Genomic DNA, 16,550 nt, shown 5'->3' with positions numbered 1-16,550 from the left:
CTCTGCTATTGCTTTAAGACATAGGTCACCTCAACGAATATGAGGTGCGAAATTCGTATGATGCCCTAAAATTAACCCTAACTTAGTTGATAAGGTTAGTTTCACCCATCCATTGGGACAGAAGCTGCAAAAACGTAGGCTGCGCTTCTTTCTCCCACTAAAAACCCTGCCCTTGCGTCAATATCTTCGTTGGAAAGAATTGTTCTTTGTTCCGATTAAACACATTGAACCTAAGTCATTTACCAGTTGACTGAGAACGGGTTTTAAAACGTTTGCAATAAAAAGTTACGAATACATAGAATTCCCTGACTGAGTTCGTGTTTAGTTAGGAACACCTGTGAAAAGTAGGGTGGTCTCTGTAGAAATTTTCCAGATCCATATTGAAGGCTTCGACTTCCTTTCCTTTTTCGTACCTTGATTTCGGAGCTTCTCGGTCTCCACAAACTCAAATTGGTGGTGATCTGCATCCGAACTCATAAGTGCATGTAAGCTTCTAAATTTTTTGGAATATACTAATAGATGCTTATTTAGCTAAATAGCTGATTTTTTTTGCAGAGTCTCGCTCCTGTACCCATTTTTTCTGCATGGAATATATAGAGAGTTTCTCTCACTAGTTGTGGTTGGAAAAAGAAAATTTTCAAAGTTTCTGGAAAAAATAAAAGTCCAAATTACTACACCACTTTACATTATTATTTCAATGGATGAGACGTATGAACAAAATCTTCTCAAAATTTCTGCATTTTAAGTGGTTTGTTTTCTACTTCATCCTCGGATTAGTGAAGCAGGATGAAAAAAAAATTAGCACTTGGCAAGTGAACCCCTACGTAGTTTTTGTCGAAGAGTGGACATAAGCTGCTTTGAAATAACTACAAACAACAAACATGTATAAAACACCTGAACCCAACCCCACGGCAGACAACAAGTTTCGAGTGTTCGCAACATCGCTGTACTTCGTTTTGGAGCGTTTCTCGAAAAAAACGCGTAAATTTCAATCTCTCTGTCGCGCAACGCCGAAGCTTACGTGAGATTCGCCATCTTATTACAGCTGGAGAGATCAACGTCCGACAAGTAAGGCGAATTTGTTGTTCTACCACGTGAATTAGACAAGGCGATAACGAGACAGCACCTTGAGGATGACAGTCAGTATATGTCCCATCCTTCGCCAATGAGTTTAGAAAGCAATATCGCCGTCTAAACAGGGTTTGGATAAAAACAACGGGAACAGCAGGGCTACCAAAAAACTTTATTATGCGTCTCAAGAACGACTTACCCACATTACTTTCAGTCCTATGCACGCACGCTAATCAAAACTCTCGAGCTCTCTGAAAATGGCCTCGCTTCGAACGATCCAAGTGGCTTTAAAGTGAGACCTTTCATTAGTGGTATTGGGGGCCATACGGATAGAATTTCTTGGCTGCTCAACATAATCCTAAATCAGCTGCTCAAATATGTCCCTGGCCACCTCAGCAGTTCTAACAACTTCCTAAAACATCTCCGCAGTAACTCGTTTGAGCAGGAATGTGTAGTAGAGACCTTTGACGTTACGTCACTCTATACGAACGTTTCAAACGATGTAGCGATGCAGGTTGTTCACGAACTGCTCACACTGCGCCAGGCTTCATTGAACATGTATGGATTAAGCATTAGGCAGATCATGACACTGAAAAACGAATGCCTGAATTGCTCTATTCTCCGATGGTCGGGACAGTAATACCGACAACTTAGAGGCCTAGGGGACAAAGGCTGGCACCCATTCTCGCCATTGTTTTCATGGCCAAGATTGAAAAGACCGCAAACCACTGCTATATTATCGTTACATAAATGATTGCTGCGTCGTCTCCTCAACACGAGCAGAACTAGACACGTGCTTCAATCTTCTCAGCAGTGTCCGTACATTAAATTCATAAGGGAGAGACCGATGAACAACTGGTTGGCTTTCTTGAACGTGCAGATTTACTTGCGGAATGTAAAACTAAGTGGTACCGGAAACCCAGTAGCAAAAACATCTTAATCCACTATCTTTCAGCGCATCCCAGCAAAATGAAAAAATCTGTTATGTACAGGACGGCGGCAAGAGTCTCATCGAGTAGCCAGGAAAAAACATGGTCTATAAATCTGTTCCATAAAGTAGCAATATCCAACGGGTACCCAGGTGGAGATGGTGCTACCCGACATGCACGACATCCCTCTCGAAGATTCAACGTAGTGGATGGCCCAGAAAAGATCTCCTTTTGTTTACCTTATATATCTGATGATATGAGCAGAGCGGTACGGGGCTGTCTACGAAAAGCGGATCCAGAGAAAGACGTGAGGGTTGTGGAAATACCTCCAGCGAACGTCAAGGGTCAGCTGGTGCGTAATCGTGCGTATGATCGACTCTGCACAACTCCCAGCTGCGTGGTTTGCCCGTATGGCAGAGAGGGTGATTGCATGGTATCAGGAGTAGTGTATCGTATCACGTGCAGGTTGTGGGGTGACGATTATATAGGGGCACCGTACACCGTGTATTAGGGTCAAGGAGCATCTAGATGGACTCGCAAAATCTAAAACCTTCACCCCACTTGGAGCACACCGTAGAATATGTCATCAGTTGTGGTACGTGGTGGTCTGCTGCGTTAACAAGTCTAGCTAATGAGGTAAGTACTAGCCAATGTGTTGCTGTTTGAGTTTGCCTACCGTTTGATGTTTTCTGTATGGTGATGAGGCGCTTGAGGGGATAAATCACCAATGGCTTTGAATTTTCCAGCTTCTGACGAAGGCGATAACGCCGAAATGTTAGCCGTTGTTTAATAAAGAAGATCAGTACCAATCTTAGCTACAGCTCAAGGAAATCATTTTAAAAACTACGTTTCAACATGCCGAGATTCAAAGACAGTCGAACATGGGCAATAATCTTCAAAGTTCTTCAAAATAAACTATGGGGTGAGCGTAGATTTCGCGTTGACCCTGTTCGCCACGTATTCGCAGATTACGATAGGCGCGGCTGAGATTTGAATCATAAAGATTTGAATCGGATTGCTTGGGTTATGATATGTTGGTGCTGAACTTTGACTGAGTTTGAGAAGAACTACAGTTTCTGCGAGAGCATTAGATCCATACCCGGCGTTAGCAATAGCGTATGGATGTAGTTTTTAATTGATTTTCTTGAGCTGTAGCCAAGATTGGTATTGATCGTCTTTATTAAACAACAGCTAACGTTTCGGTGTTATCGCCTTCGTCAGAGCCTGGAAAAACCAAAGCCATTATTTATTTATCCTCTTAGTGTATGGATGCTTTTATGGTTTTTTTAAATGCTTTTATGGACGATTTTTACTTTGAATAAATTCATTTGTTATTGATTTTTAGTTTTGGACTTAAAGTTAGAAAATCCATAAACTCGATTATTTTCCCAGTAACCTAATGGAACGAATTATACACGGACTAGTTCGAATTCGATAAGGTTATTTTTCCGGATAGGACAGGTTAGAGGGGATAGAGTCGGTAAGAAATCTATCGCTAACGGGAACGAAATTTTCTCTCCTTCCCCCTCCTATTTCTTCTATCTTTTGGGTTATTTCTTCTCTTCTCCTATTCTCTTCTGTCAATTTCACATGAAAATAGAGGAAATTTAATACTTAATTAATTTTTATACTTAACTTCTCGCACTACATATTAAAAAAAAAGACCGAAAAAGATTATTATTTACATCCACAATCCACCTATGTTTATTCCAGAGTTTCCGGAACTATGAAGAGTACATTTGTGAATGCATAGGTACGTCAGTAATATGTTTTGAGAAAGTCGGCAAAGCCACTTTGAAGAGTTCACTTCGAGGAAGAAAGGAATGAAGACAATTTGTGTGTTGTTGAGAAAAGAAACGAAGCATAAACAGAACGATGTGTTCACGTGCAAACAGTCATAGTTTCACGTGCAAATTGCCCCATAAGCCCTACATTCTGCACAAATAACTCTTTTTTCTAAGTCAAGAAGTGAAGTAATAGATCCTTAAAGAAGATGGAAAGTACAGGAATAAGTCTGAGTACATACGTGTGTGCATGAAATGGAAAAGAAAATCGAAGAACGTGCAATCTATCCTTGTTTTTTTCAATTGAAATAAATTCTATATTAAATCGAAGAAGAAATTGATTCTATTGGAAAATTAATTGTTTGTAGAAAAAAAAGTTAGTAAGAAAATTCCTCATATGACTCGGGAAAAAAACTGAACACGGTTTGAGGCAAATAAAACAAAGGAGCACACTAACAAGGAGGAGGTGTGCGAGGATTTTTGAGGGAGTTATAGGGTTGTTTAAGAGTATTCAAAACCAAATACAAAGTCCCTTGTTGAGTTGATCTAATGAATGGGACCAAAAAAAAAGAAAACAAAACGTACAAGAACCTTACCTGGTCATGCAGTTCAGTACCCAATGATCTACTACATCCAAAATTCCAAACTTTATCTTACAAAATTTAGGGTACATCTATCTTATCACCTTCAAAACTACCCCTTTTGCACAACAGTACATTTTCCAATTTCTATTACTTCCATTGTTCAGAACATTCCAGAAAAAAATGTTCTGAACAATGGAATGAAAAAGAACAAATGTTTTGAACAATCGTACCGATGTTCGACTGTACTTGATCCGTTACCAGATTTAGCAAATGAGGTAAGCGCTAGCCAATGTGTTATCCTTTGAGTTTGCTACCGTTTGAATGCTTTCTGTAGAGCAATGAGCCATTTGAGAGGATAAATCAGTAATGGCTTTGATTCTTCCAGGATCTGACGAGACGGGGATAACGCTGAAACGATAGCTGCTAACGGAGAAAAATCAACACCGATCCTAGCTACAGCTCAAGCAAATCGATCAAAAAAAGCTACGTATTCCTGAAAATATTCAGAAAATTTCAAAAAGTGGAGACGATAACGCATGAAAATGCAAGGCAGAGGAAAAGTGAATATTTTCTGGAATTTTTCAGGGATTTCTCCCAACTCCAACTAGCGTCGCAGATAAGGTGCGCTCAATCGTATGTGCTATAAGCAGCCAGCGTACGCAGTCAAACAATACCTGAACGCCATCCAGACAGTTGAATTCTTTCACTGATATCGGTGATTTAGGCGAGGACAAAGTTTGAAAGAAATACGACTACAAACGAGTTGGGACGACCTAATTCGCTCATTTCCGTAGTAAGATTGGAGCTAGCCAGGAGGGTCCCAACGCTTAAGCACGACCTCTTACGCAATCACACCAGATGTTCGTACGTTTCGCCGTCTTGGATCATCATTTCCTCCATAAAATACACAAAATGAGAAAAATACAGAAAAATACGTAAGAAAGCACATGTATCGTTTTTGAGTGCTTAAACCTTCAATCAGTTCACTTTAAGACGTACACGTAATATGTTGTGGAAAAAGACACTCAGGAGTTCTTGGGAAAACGGAAAAGAGGGCCCCGTCGGATTCTCTGCGAATGCCCCCGAGACATTACGTGTCCAGTGGCTCCCGGAGGATTCGCACATACCTCATACCGCACGTACCTCGACGAGATCACTCTCCACTCCACTCGTTCGTAGAGAGGCATACAACCGTTCTAGATGCCCTTCTGCCCATAAAGACGTGAAGAACAGCACAGTTATAAAAAAACTATGTAAAGAAGAATGGAGTGAATTGTTGGAATTACCGAATAAATTAAAGAACAATGTAGTTAAAACTACATATCATTTTTTACCAAAGCTGGAAAGGTATTCATTCCTATTAACCACTCTATTCCTGTAGGTATTTTGTGTGGTGTTCTAATAAGAGGATAGGACCGAGTATTATCTGGATATTACCTTCAGATAGTCTAGAAATCTGAAGTATGAGAGAACTAATCTACTAGAACTCTAAAATAATAATCTAGGACTAGAAATTTAATCAGATATGATCTTTTTCCTCCAAGAGTTCAGAGATACAGAAGGTTTCTTTGTCTGGAAATAAATTAGGCTTCAAAAAAGGTTGGGAGCTACAGGATAGCGATAGTCCTCATCCCCGTTACTTTTGAAAGCTGGAATGTTCCCTGTTTTCAACAAGAATCTTCACATAGGTAATTTGAACCTACTAGATTGCATCGTTCTCTTATACTTCACGTGAGGATTTCTCTTGCTTCTGGATCGAACGGTCAAAAATTTGAGATCACCTCACGTCACAAAAATCCACTGGATATGGGGTTCGATTCTCCAAAATTGTTCAGTAGAATTATATTCTAATCGATGATGGGACGTACGATCAGCGGTAGGTAAGCAGAGTCAGATTTAGGCCCCAACGAAAGTGAATCTTTTTAGGATACGGACCATTGCTAATTACTCTGACGAGACATGACCGGGGGATGATCGAATTTCCGCCGCGACCCTCTTTACACGCACCCAATTTATTGAAGACTTCGTTGTACATGCGAACAGAACTACAAGGGTCATTAATCCTTGATGAGTCGCAGATAATTAACTGGAGCCGTGATTTTTCCTCTGATGAAAGCGAAGAGGATGTCTGTAGGGACATTGATACACAAAATCATGTGCATTGAAACAGATGGATTGCTCCCAAGTGGATCTTGGCTTGTAAGGGTTTCTTTTCGCAAGCGAAAAACTATATATTTAGGAGCGGGCATAAAAAGGAACAAAAAGTACGACGACAAAATTTTTTTTCTGGAACAACAGCTCAAAAAAAGTTCATCAGGAGATCTTTCGACACAAAATATGTTAGATAGACTGTAACGCCGCTAGAATGTAAGTTAGATAGAGACAGATAGGGTGATGGGTACAGGGCTGATCCGAAGTTGGCCACCTCAGCCACTCAATGTCGATCGATATGCCGATGGCTAGAAGCTCTAACGGACAACAGCAGCAGCCATTCCAGATGTGTTAGCGGATTGCAAACAAGAAGAGCAAAAAATATGAATGGGACAATCATTCCACACAGGACGAGTTCGACGAGGAGCAACATTCTTGTGATGTTATTAGCTTATTGCAGCAAAAAAAGTGGAAGAGATGCGTCGGCGACGAAATTCCACAGAAGTGATTCACCCGATTCAGCGTAGGAATGAGATTAGAATTTCTACAACAATTTACTCCTACATCGGGAGACGGGGATGTGAAGGAGCAAACGATCCCAAAATCAAATTTTGTTTCTATAATTTGATGATCAAAAATACTTTAAAATGTCTTTTTGATTTTTTTCATGAGCTGTAGACGAGGATAACTTGATTAATATGGTTGATCTTGATAATGGATTTTAAATTTAATAACCATTTAAAAAATATAAAAAATAATTTAATAATAATTTAGACATTTAATAACCTCATTTACTCCTCATTAAAAAATCAATACGACATCTTACCATGCTGATATTTGTAGAAAGTCGAACATTTCGATTATAAAAGTGATTCCTAGCAGACATTATTGGTCTGTCGAGAACTAATTTTCGCCCTTTAGCCAAATTTATCCAAGTTTTCAAGGCTATGATTGTCTCTACACTGTAATTTACTAGTTTAATGTGTTTTAAACTAGTTAGGTTTCCTTTGAAGTCGCGACAGAAAAGAACAGAAAATTTGCAGGCACAGTTAAGTCGTACTGTTTAGTGAGTTCGATTTAACAATGCTCGGGACCCAGAGACCGTAAAGTTCGATGCATTCGTCTTCGATTCCCACATTATTGATCTCAGCTGTCAGCAGACAAATATCGAATCAAAATACAAACAAAATCAAAAACACATAGACAAGTTAAACAATTATACTAACAAATAGGATATACAGTTGTGATGATAAATAAATGCATAAAAATAATCCATGTGTTCCACAAAACTCTTTCCTTTGCTGTTCCCTGTTTTTTTGCGCGTATGTATAACCGCAATAACGTTTTTAGCAGCCATTAATCGAACTTTATGGATACTGGACCTGTTGGGAGATAAATCAACATCGAACAATTGCTAACCGAACGATGCTGCCCTAATGCATCCATAGTCCTGGGTCCAAAAATCATGTCCAAATACCCTATGTCGCTTCACATTGCTATGGTGCAAAGATTAAATAGAAAAATAAACAGAATAGCATAGAAAAAAATAGTAGTATCGAGCTTAGAAAATAGAAAAGGACAAATAGATGAAATTAATTTCTTAAAATGTATATATGTCACATCCCTCACATTTATGTAAATCCATATTGCATGGTATAAAAAAGAAGGAATTGATATGTAGTACCGTATGTAAATTGCACCCCGCCTCAAACTTTTCAAATTATCAACGATACCAAATTCCAGACCCAGTCACATCTTGGGAGAGGGGTCCCGGCAATATATCAATGTTCTTTTTTTTGTTTCTGAGTTAGTTTTGAGCTAAAGAAATACGGAGTAGGCGCAAGCGAAATTAGAATAATAGAAATAGAATTAGAATAAATTAGAATATATTCTATCACTCTTCTAGCTCTCTGCAACCGCCGTTTCTACTGTAACAAACAAAAAGAATGAAATGTGAGTTTACTTAGGAAAAAAAACTTGTGTGTATAACGTTAAAAAAATCATCATAAGAATAACATTGCTATACACGTTTGTTACCGATGTAAATCAGTGTGTGCAGAGTTTACGCAAAGGCTGAACGTGGAGGTACTAGAGAAAGAAAGGGAAAATTTCATCTAACCACTTTTGGTTACTAATCCTACTGTAGTTTATTGTTTGGTCCAACTTTGCAATTGGTTCTTTTGCAAATTATAACTATAGTTAAAACGACATGAAGCACGCTACAGTTGCGTAAGCGGTTGCGCTCTAAGCGGTGCGGCGGAGCGCAGCGGTTGGTATCGAGATGGGACCGTCACGTGCTGCGGCGATGAGTGGTGCTAGCAGAGGTTTCCGCTCGATTGTAACCGCTACACTTCACCTCGCCGCTTCGAGCGCACCCGCCTACGCAACTGCACCATGCTTCCTTTTGCTGTATCCTTTTGCCCCGACTGTATTGACTTTGCGCTCATCAGGAAATAATTTGCTAATAATCAAGTAGGGTACCGTCCCCCCGCTTGGATCTTTCGGAACTCTCTGGATGTGAGCGCTGTTTCGTTGGACAAGATTAACTGAACTGTAATCAACCAAAAGGACGAAGGATTTAGTTTGTCTCCTTCATTTTCTTTCTCTTTTCTTCTTTTTTTTCCTTCGAGGTGCTGCGACGTGAGAAGCACAACAACGCTGTGTGTAAAATGGAATGACACACTTAGGAGGGGAACTTCATCCAGCTGTCAGCATTCATTTGACTCATCTGCCCTTCCCAACCCTTGGACTCTTCTTTATAACTCTTCTTCATAACTTTATAACTGTGAGAAATATTATTATAAAATAAAATGTTATAATACATGAAGAAACTGTATCAAACCAGAGAGGTGAAGCCAATCCTGGAAGGATAAACGAATTTATGCTAAGATTTTCATAATTAAACTGAAAATGCCTCATCAACTATTGCCCACAAAGTAATCGATAATGCGGAGGTGTCTGTCCGAGTTCAACGAATAAAAGTTGAGGAATGTAGCGCATAGCGAAAATATGCCAAATGTTTCACGTTAAGTGGGTTGTGTCCGCTTATATGGGTGTTTTTGCACACTCGAGACAGAGCAGATGAGGTGTAACAAAACGAACGACTTTCTGAAGTGAACGTTAATGATCGGACGGATAAGAAGGAGGAATACTTCTCAAAGTCGACAGTGAGAGTTCTTCGGCGGCGCACAACGAAGAATAAGAGATTGAAATTGAGGAATTTTGAAATAAATTGGAGCAGCGAAGGAACACGTATTAATCACCACAAAAACATAGTCATGAATGGGTATCTGAACCAATCAAATAAAGACTTTAACTAGTTTACTTTACAAGAAAAATGCCTCACCTATTCTGGCGTGCCCTCCACACCTTCTTTTCCTAGCCAACATATATAAATACAAATGCATGGACAAAAAGTTCATACAAAGAAAGATAAAAGGGAAAAAAAGCAAAGGAACGTATAGAGAAAAATTTGATCATAAGAAATCCCACAAGAAATTTGTGCTGGAAAATTTGACGCTTTCTAACACATCATTGGGGCTAGTGGAAAGGTTTCAGCCTAACAGACGAAGAGAAAATCATATTTATCAAACTGCACTACTTTCACGGGCAATCCTGTATCACTACGCGGCGAGATTCCAAGCGAAAAGAAGCCTATTTCAATTTTCTTCTTAAACATGAGAGAACCTTTAAGAAATCTCAATTAATCCTTCTCAGACAAAGCGAAATTTTAGCCAACAGTGCGGTATGTATGGTTGAAACAACCACGAAACGACGAAAAAGAACGTCACAGTGAATTGAACGTGAAAGATGTCTTAAGTGAGTATAGTTCTCAAGAGTAAAGCATTCTCTAAAATTGACAAGGAAGGCCATCACACAAACTTCAAGGATGCACTGAAAATGTACTGATTTATGAAAGGAAAAAACGTTCCATTCATCGAGAGGTCCTCATATAGACATCACTTGGATGAAATTATGTTAGAGAATTCGGCAACAGTCTTGCTTTAGTTTGGAGTGAAATGCATTGCAACGGAAAGTAAAAAGAGTTGCGCTGAAATTGCTCGAACGCTTTCTAACGCTTGTCGCAAAGGAGCGAGATTTACGCGACAATACCGTCCAAAGAAGGAAAGAAGAGAATTCTCGGAATTCATTGCTTTAGCGTTTTTAATTGTCCACAGTTGTTGTAATTTATTCAGAAGATAGTTAAGTTATGATTCACTGCAAAAGCAAAAGCCGCAGAGCTCGTAAATTTTTTTTTTCAAGTTTAAGTTTAAGTTAAATATTGACGTATAATACATAACCTTATCACATGTGCAGCTTCACCTGTGATAATCGCAGATGTTCTCCAAAATCTAGTTCTCCAAAAATAATTATAACTAATCAACTTAATAAATTGATGTGGAGTAAATATTGGAAAACATGGAACGGCCACATGACATAAAGTATTATGAGAGTATGACCTATGTATTTAGCATTACCTTTGTGTCACCCAGAAACAAATTTCTTCATTCGAAACTAAAATTTCGAGAAGACAGCCGCCTCCTTTCGCTAATAGTTGACGCTGATGACACTACGGACAGTTATGGTGCAACCTCTTTTCGTTTTACTAACTTACATGGTGAGAAAAATGTAAGCAGTGTCAAAAGTTCCTGAAAACGCACTGCAATTCCACCGGAATGTTTTTGCATTGCTGATGCATGAACATTAGATGTCTATTGATCGGAATCTCACTGAGTTGTAAAATGCGCGAATTTTGGGCCCTTGTGGACAGCCGTTACGTGCTCCTTTTTCTGATGCTCTACTTTCGCTTACCTGTGTTTGTATTTTGCTTTTGTTGTTATAACAGCATGTTACTGAGTTTTGCCTTAAGATTATATTCAGCTACGAGTGTTAGTTTCTGTATTGGTGTTATGTTGTTAAATGTTAATTATCGGATATTGCGATTTTGCGCGGCCAATGATTTTGTATGGGCTGATTTGATATATGAGGCCCTGTTCCCTTAGGACTTCCCGTGGGAATCACACGTCGGTAGAGGTCAGAGCATCTGCAGAGTGCGAGTATACCGAAGGCAGAGTGAGAAGATACCATCACAAACGGTTGAAATCAGAATTCCTTGAATGTCAGATATTGTACCGTGTCATATAAAAATAATTTTGACCGTTTTATTTTGTAGTCATTCTCCATAACTTTCCTTTTTGCCTTTGATATGTTCCTTTGAGTTCTTTTTTTGCTCCATTTAAGGTATGGGAGGAAAAACTAGAGTAGTGTGTCACATGATTTGCTACAACCTCCAAGACCACTAGGCAAGAATACACAAACACGTGCTTTCGGTGGAGCTGGTCATTAGGAACCTTAGGGTATAGAAGTCCACAGAAAGTGAGATACTGCTAATGATTAACGATATTAATGAAGGTAAGCGGAAACACTTCAGTGCTAACTAATGAAACAACAACGAATCTTTATAGGGAACAGAACGGCTTGGTGAGGTACACGTAAGCACGGCGAAAGTATACAGACCCAGCTCTACTACACTACGACACGGGACATCTGGTAAGAATTCATGTAAAAACTTTTTTCAAGGCCACATTTCGAGTACGTAACTAAATATCATAAACAGTATATTACGATCTGGACTCAAGCATCCACCGTTTTGTTTGTTTTGCAATTTTTTGTTTGTCTTCGGTGTTTTAGTTATTTGATTGTATTTTGATATTGTTTTATTAGGATTAGCCTTTCTCCCTAATGAGAAGTCTCAAGGGAGGCTAATCCAAAATGGATCGTCTAGGTTGAGGCGATATGATCCATTTTTAATTTTTAGCCTCTATCTTGTCCATTTTTGACTTTTTTTTAGTGTCGAATGAATGGTATGACTACTGCCATAGGACCATAGCGATTAGGATAAGGTTGACTCTGCTCGTGGGCACAACGCAGATGTGGGGTCAGTGGCATTCCGAATAATGGAATAAAGCTTCACAGTACAGCAATTAGTGAAAGTGGCGAGGGATTTGCACTAGAAAATCCTTGCTACCATTACATAATTTCCGACTGTAACACAAGATAGCCGGTTTTGTGCCGTTTTTATAGTTACAATCACTCCAATTCAACAAATATGGCTGGAAATCTACGGATCTCGTTTCATCTACGTGGATGACACTTTCAACCATACGCAGTTTTCCTTGAGATTGGCATCAATGGCTGTGGCAAATGAGTGGGATACAAGACTGCTTTCAGTTTTCTCCTACCCACAGCGGACCAACTATTTAATCAAGAGTCATGCGGTCGAACTCGTTCCTAGGGTATTAAGATCCAACACTGCTGCAAAGAAGTTGCTCTGCACATTCCATGTAATGCAATCTATAGAGCGTAATGCGAAGAGAATGTGCCAGGTAATCGATACCTCTTCTACCATCCAACCATTCTGTAAGGGATCGTTGGGAAAGTATCTGTTGACGTTTTTCAAAAAAAATGGCCGAGAGGCCTATTTTTTATTATTTTATATTTATTTTTTTTAAATTTATTTTTTATTTTTTTAATTTCAAAACAGATACAAATGCTTGTGTTGTTTCATCCAGTTTTCCATATCTTGTTTTTATTCATTAACAAGTGGACGAATGTCACAGTGGAGTGATTTCGCAATGCATTGCTCCTGTATGAACTAATCGACACTGATCGAGAACTTCCACCACTGACTCAAGCACGAGTAGTCCGATGTGAAAGCCAAAACGGAGATGGACACTTATGAAAATACTCATTACTCTTCCGCCGCACATGAATAAAGATAGGAGGATGAAGGTGGGAGGTCTCTTATTCAGTAATCCAGCGTGCACTTAATTCATTGCCATTCCATATGGCAATTGGATTACGAGAGGGTAGATATCAACTTCACAAACACCATCGTGCTCACTCCTCAGCTGTGAAAACTTTCATTACCAATAGGAGAGCTGTGTAGGTCCTGCTTAAAGGTCGATGGAAGGTAAAGAACAACACTAGTGACTGCTTCGTTGAGCAGGCTATCTGCATTTGCAGAGCTTAGAACAGTAACTTTCATAATGGTCTAAAATTTAATAGGAGAAAAAGTTAACAACAGAACAGCATTGAAACATAGTTGTGATGCATGCCATGCGAGTTCCGCTGCGAAAGCACTCACGACTACAAGTCAGGGGTATCATATCATGTGCATGTACTGTACTTTGATAACTATGTATTTTATTGTGTTATCGTTGCGTCTCATTGAAGATGTGATTGCACCGCCTTTTTTCGATCGCAAAGTAGAGAGTAGGTTAACGGTCGCAAAGTAGAGAGTAGGCGAAACTTTCCGGTGGACCAAAAACGATGCTACCCACGATTTTCAGGATTCCAAGACTCTGCGCTTGGTAATTAATGCGCAAAGTAACCATAAAGAGTTCGACGAGGTTTCTTTTTTAAATCGATCTCATTAAAGAACAGTGCGCTGGAATTGAAAAAAGTCACTTACTCCTTGTCTCATCATGGTTTTGAATATCAGATAGAGAAATCATGACCTAACAGGATCTTTGTTGCATAGCTCTTTGCATCAGGCAGCACAACAGCCAAATACACCTTATTTAGTCATGGAAAATCAAAATGATCCGAGCAACTTGGTGAACAAAGAATTCGATATCCAATACACCAGGTGCTCTGCTCATAATGTGCATCTTGAAAGTAAGCCTTTCGACCATCCTCTCCAGTTTCTTCGATGATCAGATTGCCTTTATCCTCTGAGGCAACTCGGGAACAGAGGAGGAATAGCAACAAGTCTCTATTTCATCCCTTATGGCGGAGGCCTGCGGCAATTTCGTGTCTTCCAAGCACTGACGTGACGTTTATATGGCCTTCAATTAGCCTGCTCTTGTATTTTGCAAATTTTCTGAAGCCATTCTGTGCTTTTCTACATCTCCATCCGTGTGTCGCAGAACACGATAAATCATGGCAGACAACAACTCGCCAACGATCATTACTTCCGGGGATCCCAACGCGATTGCTTGAGCTGCGATGATCGAAGATTCAAGAATGCCGCCAAATGTCGTCGTCTCCTAATTACAGACCAGACACAGATCGATTTTTGAAGTTCGGCTTTGATTTTTCTGGTGCCTGTGATCAGCAGCTTTCATCTACGAATATACTGACCGTGCTCTGTGCTCACTCACAACTCTTACAGTCCCAAAAAATGTCCCACTGATCGGTTTATTTCTTTACTTTTCTTCGCTTTCTAAGAATTTATTTTTGCCTATCTAGCTGGGTAAAACCGGCGTTCAACGCCTAACGAGGCGCGAATAACATCAGACAGACATACATTGTACCCTGCTCTAATGCACCTAGCCTACCGTGTTGATTTTATGTAGAGAATAGATAGAAATGAAGCGATAAAACGCTGTCGAAAGAAGTTTAAAGAACCATGCAAAGTTTTATTTTATAGAACATACAAACAAGTATGAAAATATTTAATGATCTATACTAACATTATATCTATGTAAAATTTTGACAAAACATTCATTAAAATAGTTTTTTTTTTTGTCAGAAACATGACGAGACATTCGGCAACAAAATCGGCAAAAGGCAAAAGTATTTATCGTTTGCTTAGTCATGCTGCGACTTGAAGTTTATATAGAACAGTTAGGGGGTTAAATGTGTGAAATTATGAAATGTGTGGGAACATATGCATGCTATTCTTTCTCCTACAGCATCTTTTTGAGATAATCTTCATTTGTGTGAAGTTGTTCAAATGAGGTCAATGTAGATTGCGCACTATGTATCACTCTTATCAATCCTTAAATCTTTGATGCTCTTTGATATACCTCTGGTGATATATCTTTTAATAGGATAGAAGGATCTACTTTTTCTTCTTAATTTCCGAGAATATGCGCTCAGTTTGCTTTATTCGTACATCAGAACTTGCTGCGTCAATTCGTTGTTCACTCCTCTCCCTTCCAAATTCGCAATATCCACCGCTTCGCGCGCGATGTTGATTAGAGAGCATAAGGGGGGCGGAGTCTAGATGATCTCAGGCGGTCGCGGAGGATGTTTAGCTGGTGGAGCGACAGCCGTAATTACGGGGAGGCGCTCAGCGCTGAAGGCAAGTCAGGAGCGGTCAGTTGGTTTTCACGGATACCTCTTGTCCCGCACCCGGATTGGACGGAATGGCATGCATCACAGCTACGTTTTCAGTGGTTGTTCTGCTGTAACTTTTTTTTTAACAACAATGGATCATAACGTAACTATTTTGGGTGGGATTTTCAGGAACCTGTGACATTGCCTACGCTTTTCTCATCATGGAAGTTAGAAAGACGAAGAGAGGATGGCGCCATAATTATTCGTAGCGTCATCGCAAGTGTTTTCAATAATAGCAGAAGGAGGCCGGTGTCTTCCCGAAGTTTTGGTTTCGGATGAAGAAATTTGTTTCTGGGTGGTACAAAGGTAATTCTACATAGGTGATACTCTCATAATACGTCATTTTATGTAGCCGTTCCATGTTTTCCAATATTTGTTTCACATTAAGTTATTAAATTAATTAGTTATAATTATTTTTGGCGAACTAAATTTTGGAGAACATTTGCGATTGCCACAGGTGAAGTTGCACATATGATAAGGTAATGTATCATTCGTCAATATTTAACGTAGACTGGAAAAATAAATATATTTACGAGATCTGCACTTTCTGCTTTTACAATGGATCATAACATAACTATTTTGTGAATAAATCACAACAATTATGGACAATTAAAAACGCTAAAGCAATGGATTCCTAGAATTCTCTTCCCTCCTTCTTTGAACGATATTCTCGCGTCTATCGAGCTCCTTTGCGAGAAAGAATTGGAAAGCTTCCGAGCAATTTCAGCGCAACTCTTTTTATTTTCCGTTGCAATGCATTTCACTCCAAATTGAAGCAAGGCTATTGTCGAATCCTGTAACATAATTTCGTCCTAGTGATGTCTCTATGAGGACTTCTGAATCAATGGAACGTTTTTCCCTGCATAAATCTGTGCATTCTCAGTGCATGTTTAAAGTTGGTGTGA

General features: G+C 39.4%; 1 protein-coding gene across 3 annotated transcripts; it reads left to right on the top strand.

Annotated features, from left to right (window-relative positions):
- Positions 1 to 2,055: 2,055 nt before the first annotated feature.
- RB195_007133 (uncharacterized protein) lies at positions 2,056 to 15,854 on the top strand (the record flags this gene model as incomplete). 3 transcript variants are annotated; one of them, XM_064180601.1, is made up of 6 exons in its annotated part: positions 11,926 to 11,931; positions 11,985 to 12,069; positions 12,371 to 12,457; positions 12,604 to 12,727; positions 12,815 to 12,905; positions 13,340 to 13,468. In XM_064180601.1, the coding sequence occupies 6 exons, from the start codon at positions 11,926 to 11,928 to the stop codon at positions 13,466 to 13,468; spliced, it is 522 nt and encodes a 173-aa protein (XP_064037461.1). The 3 variants fall into 3 exon arrangements, with proteins under 3 accessions (XP_064037462.1, XP_064037460.1, XP_064037461.1); XM_064180600.1 differs by lacking the exons at positions 11,926 to 11,931; positions 12,371 to 12,457; positions 12,604 to 12,727; positions 12,815 to 12,905; positions 13,340 to 13,468 and adding exons at positions 2,257 to 2,352; positions 4,533 to 4,643; positions 15,775 to 15,854; XM_064180602.1 differs by lacking the exons at positions 11,926 to 11,931; positions 11,985 to 12,069; positions 12,371 to 12,457; ... (1 more) ...; positions 12,815 to 12,905; positions 13,340 to 13,468 and adding an exon at positions 2,056 to 2,511.
- Positions 15,855 to 16,550: the final 696 nt, after the last annotated feature.

This window comes from Necator americanus, chromosome I, assembly GCF_031761385.1.
Source record: "Necator americanus strain Aroian chromosome I, whole genome shotgun sequence".
NCBI lineage: Eukaryota > Metazoa > Nematoda > Chromadorea > Rhabditida > Ancylostomatidae > Necator > Necator americanus.
This window is presented reverse-complemented; position numbering and strand designations above follow the sequence as displayed.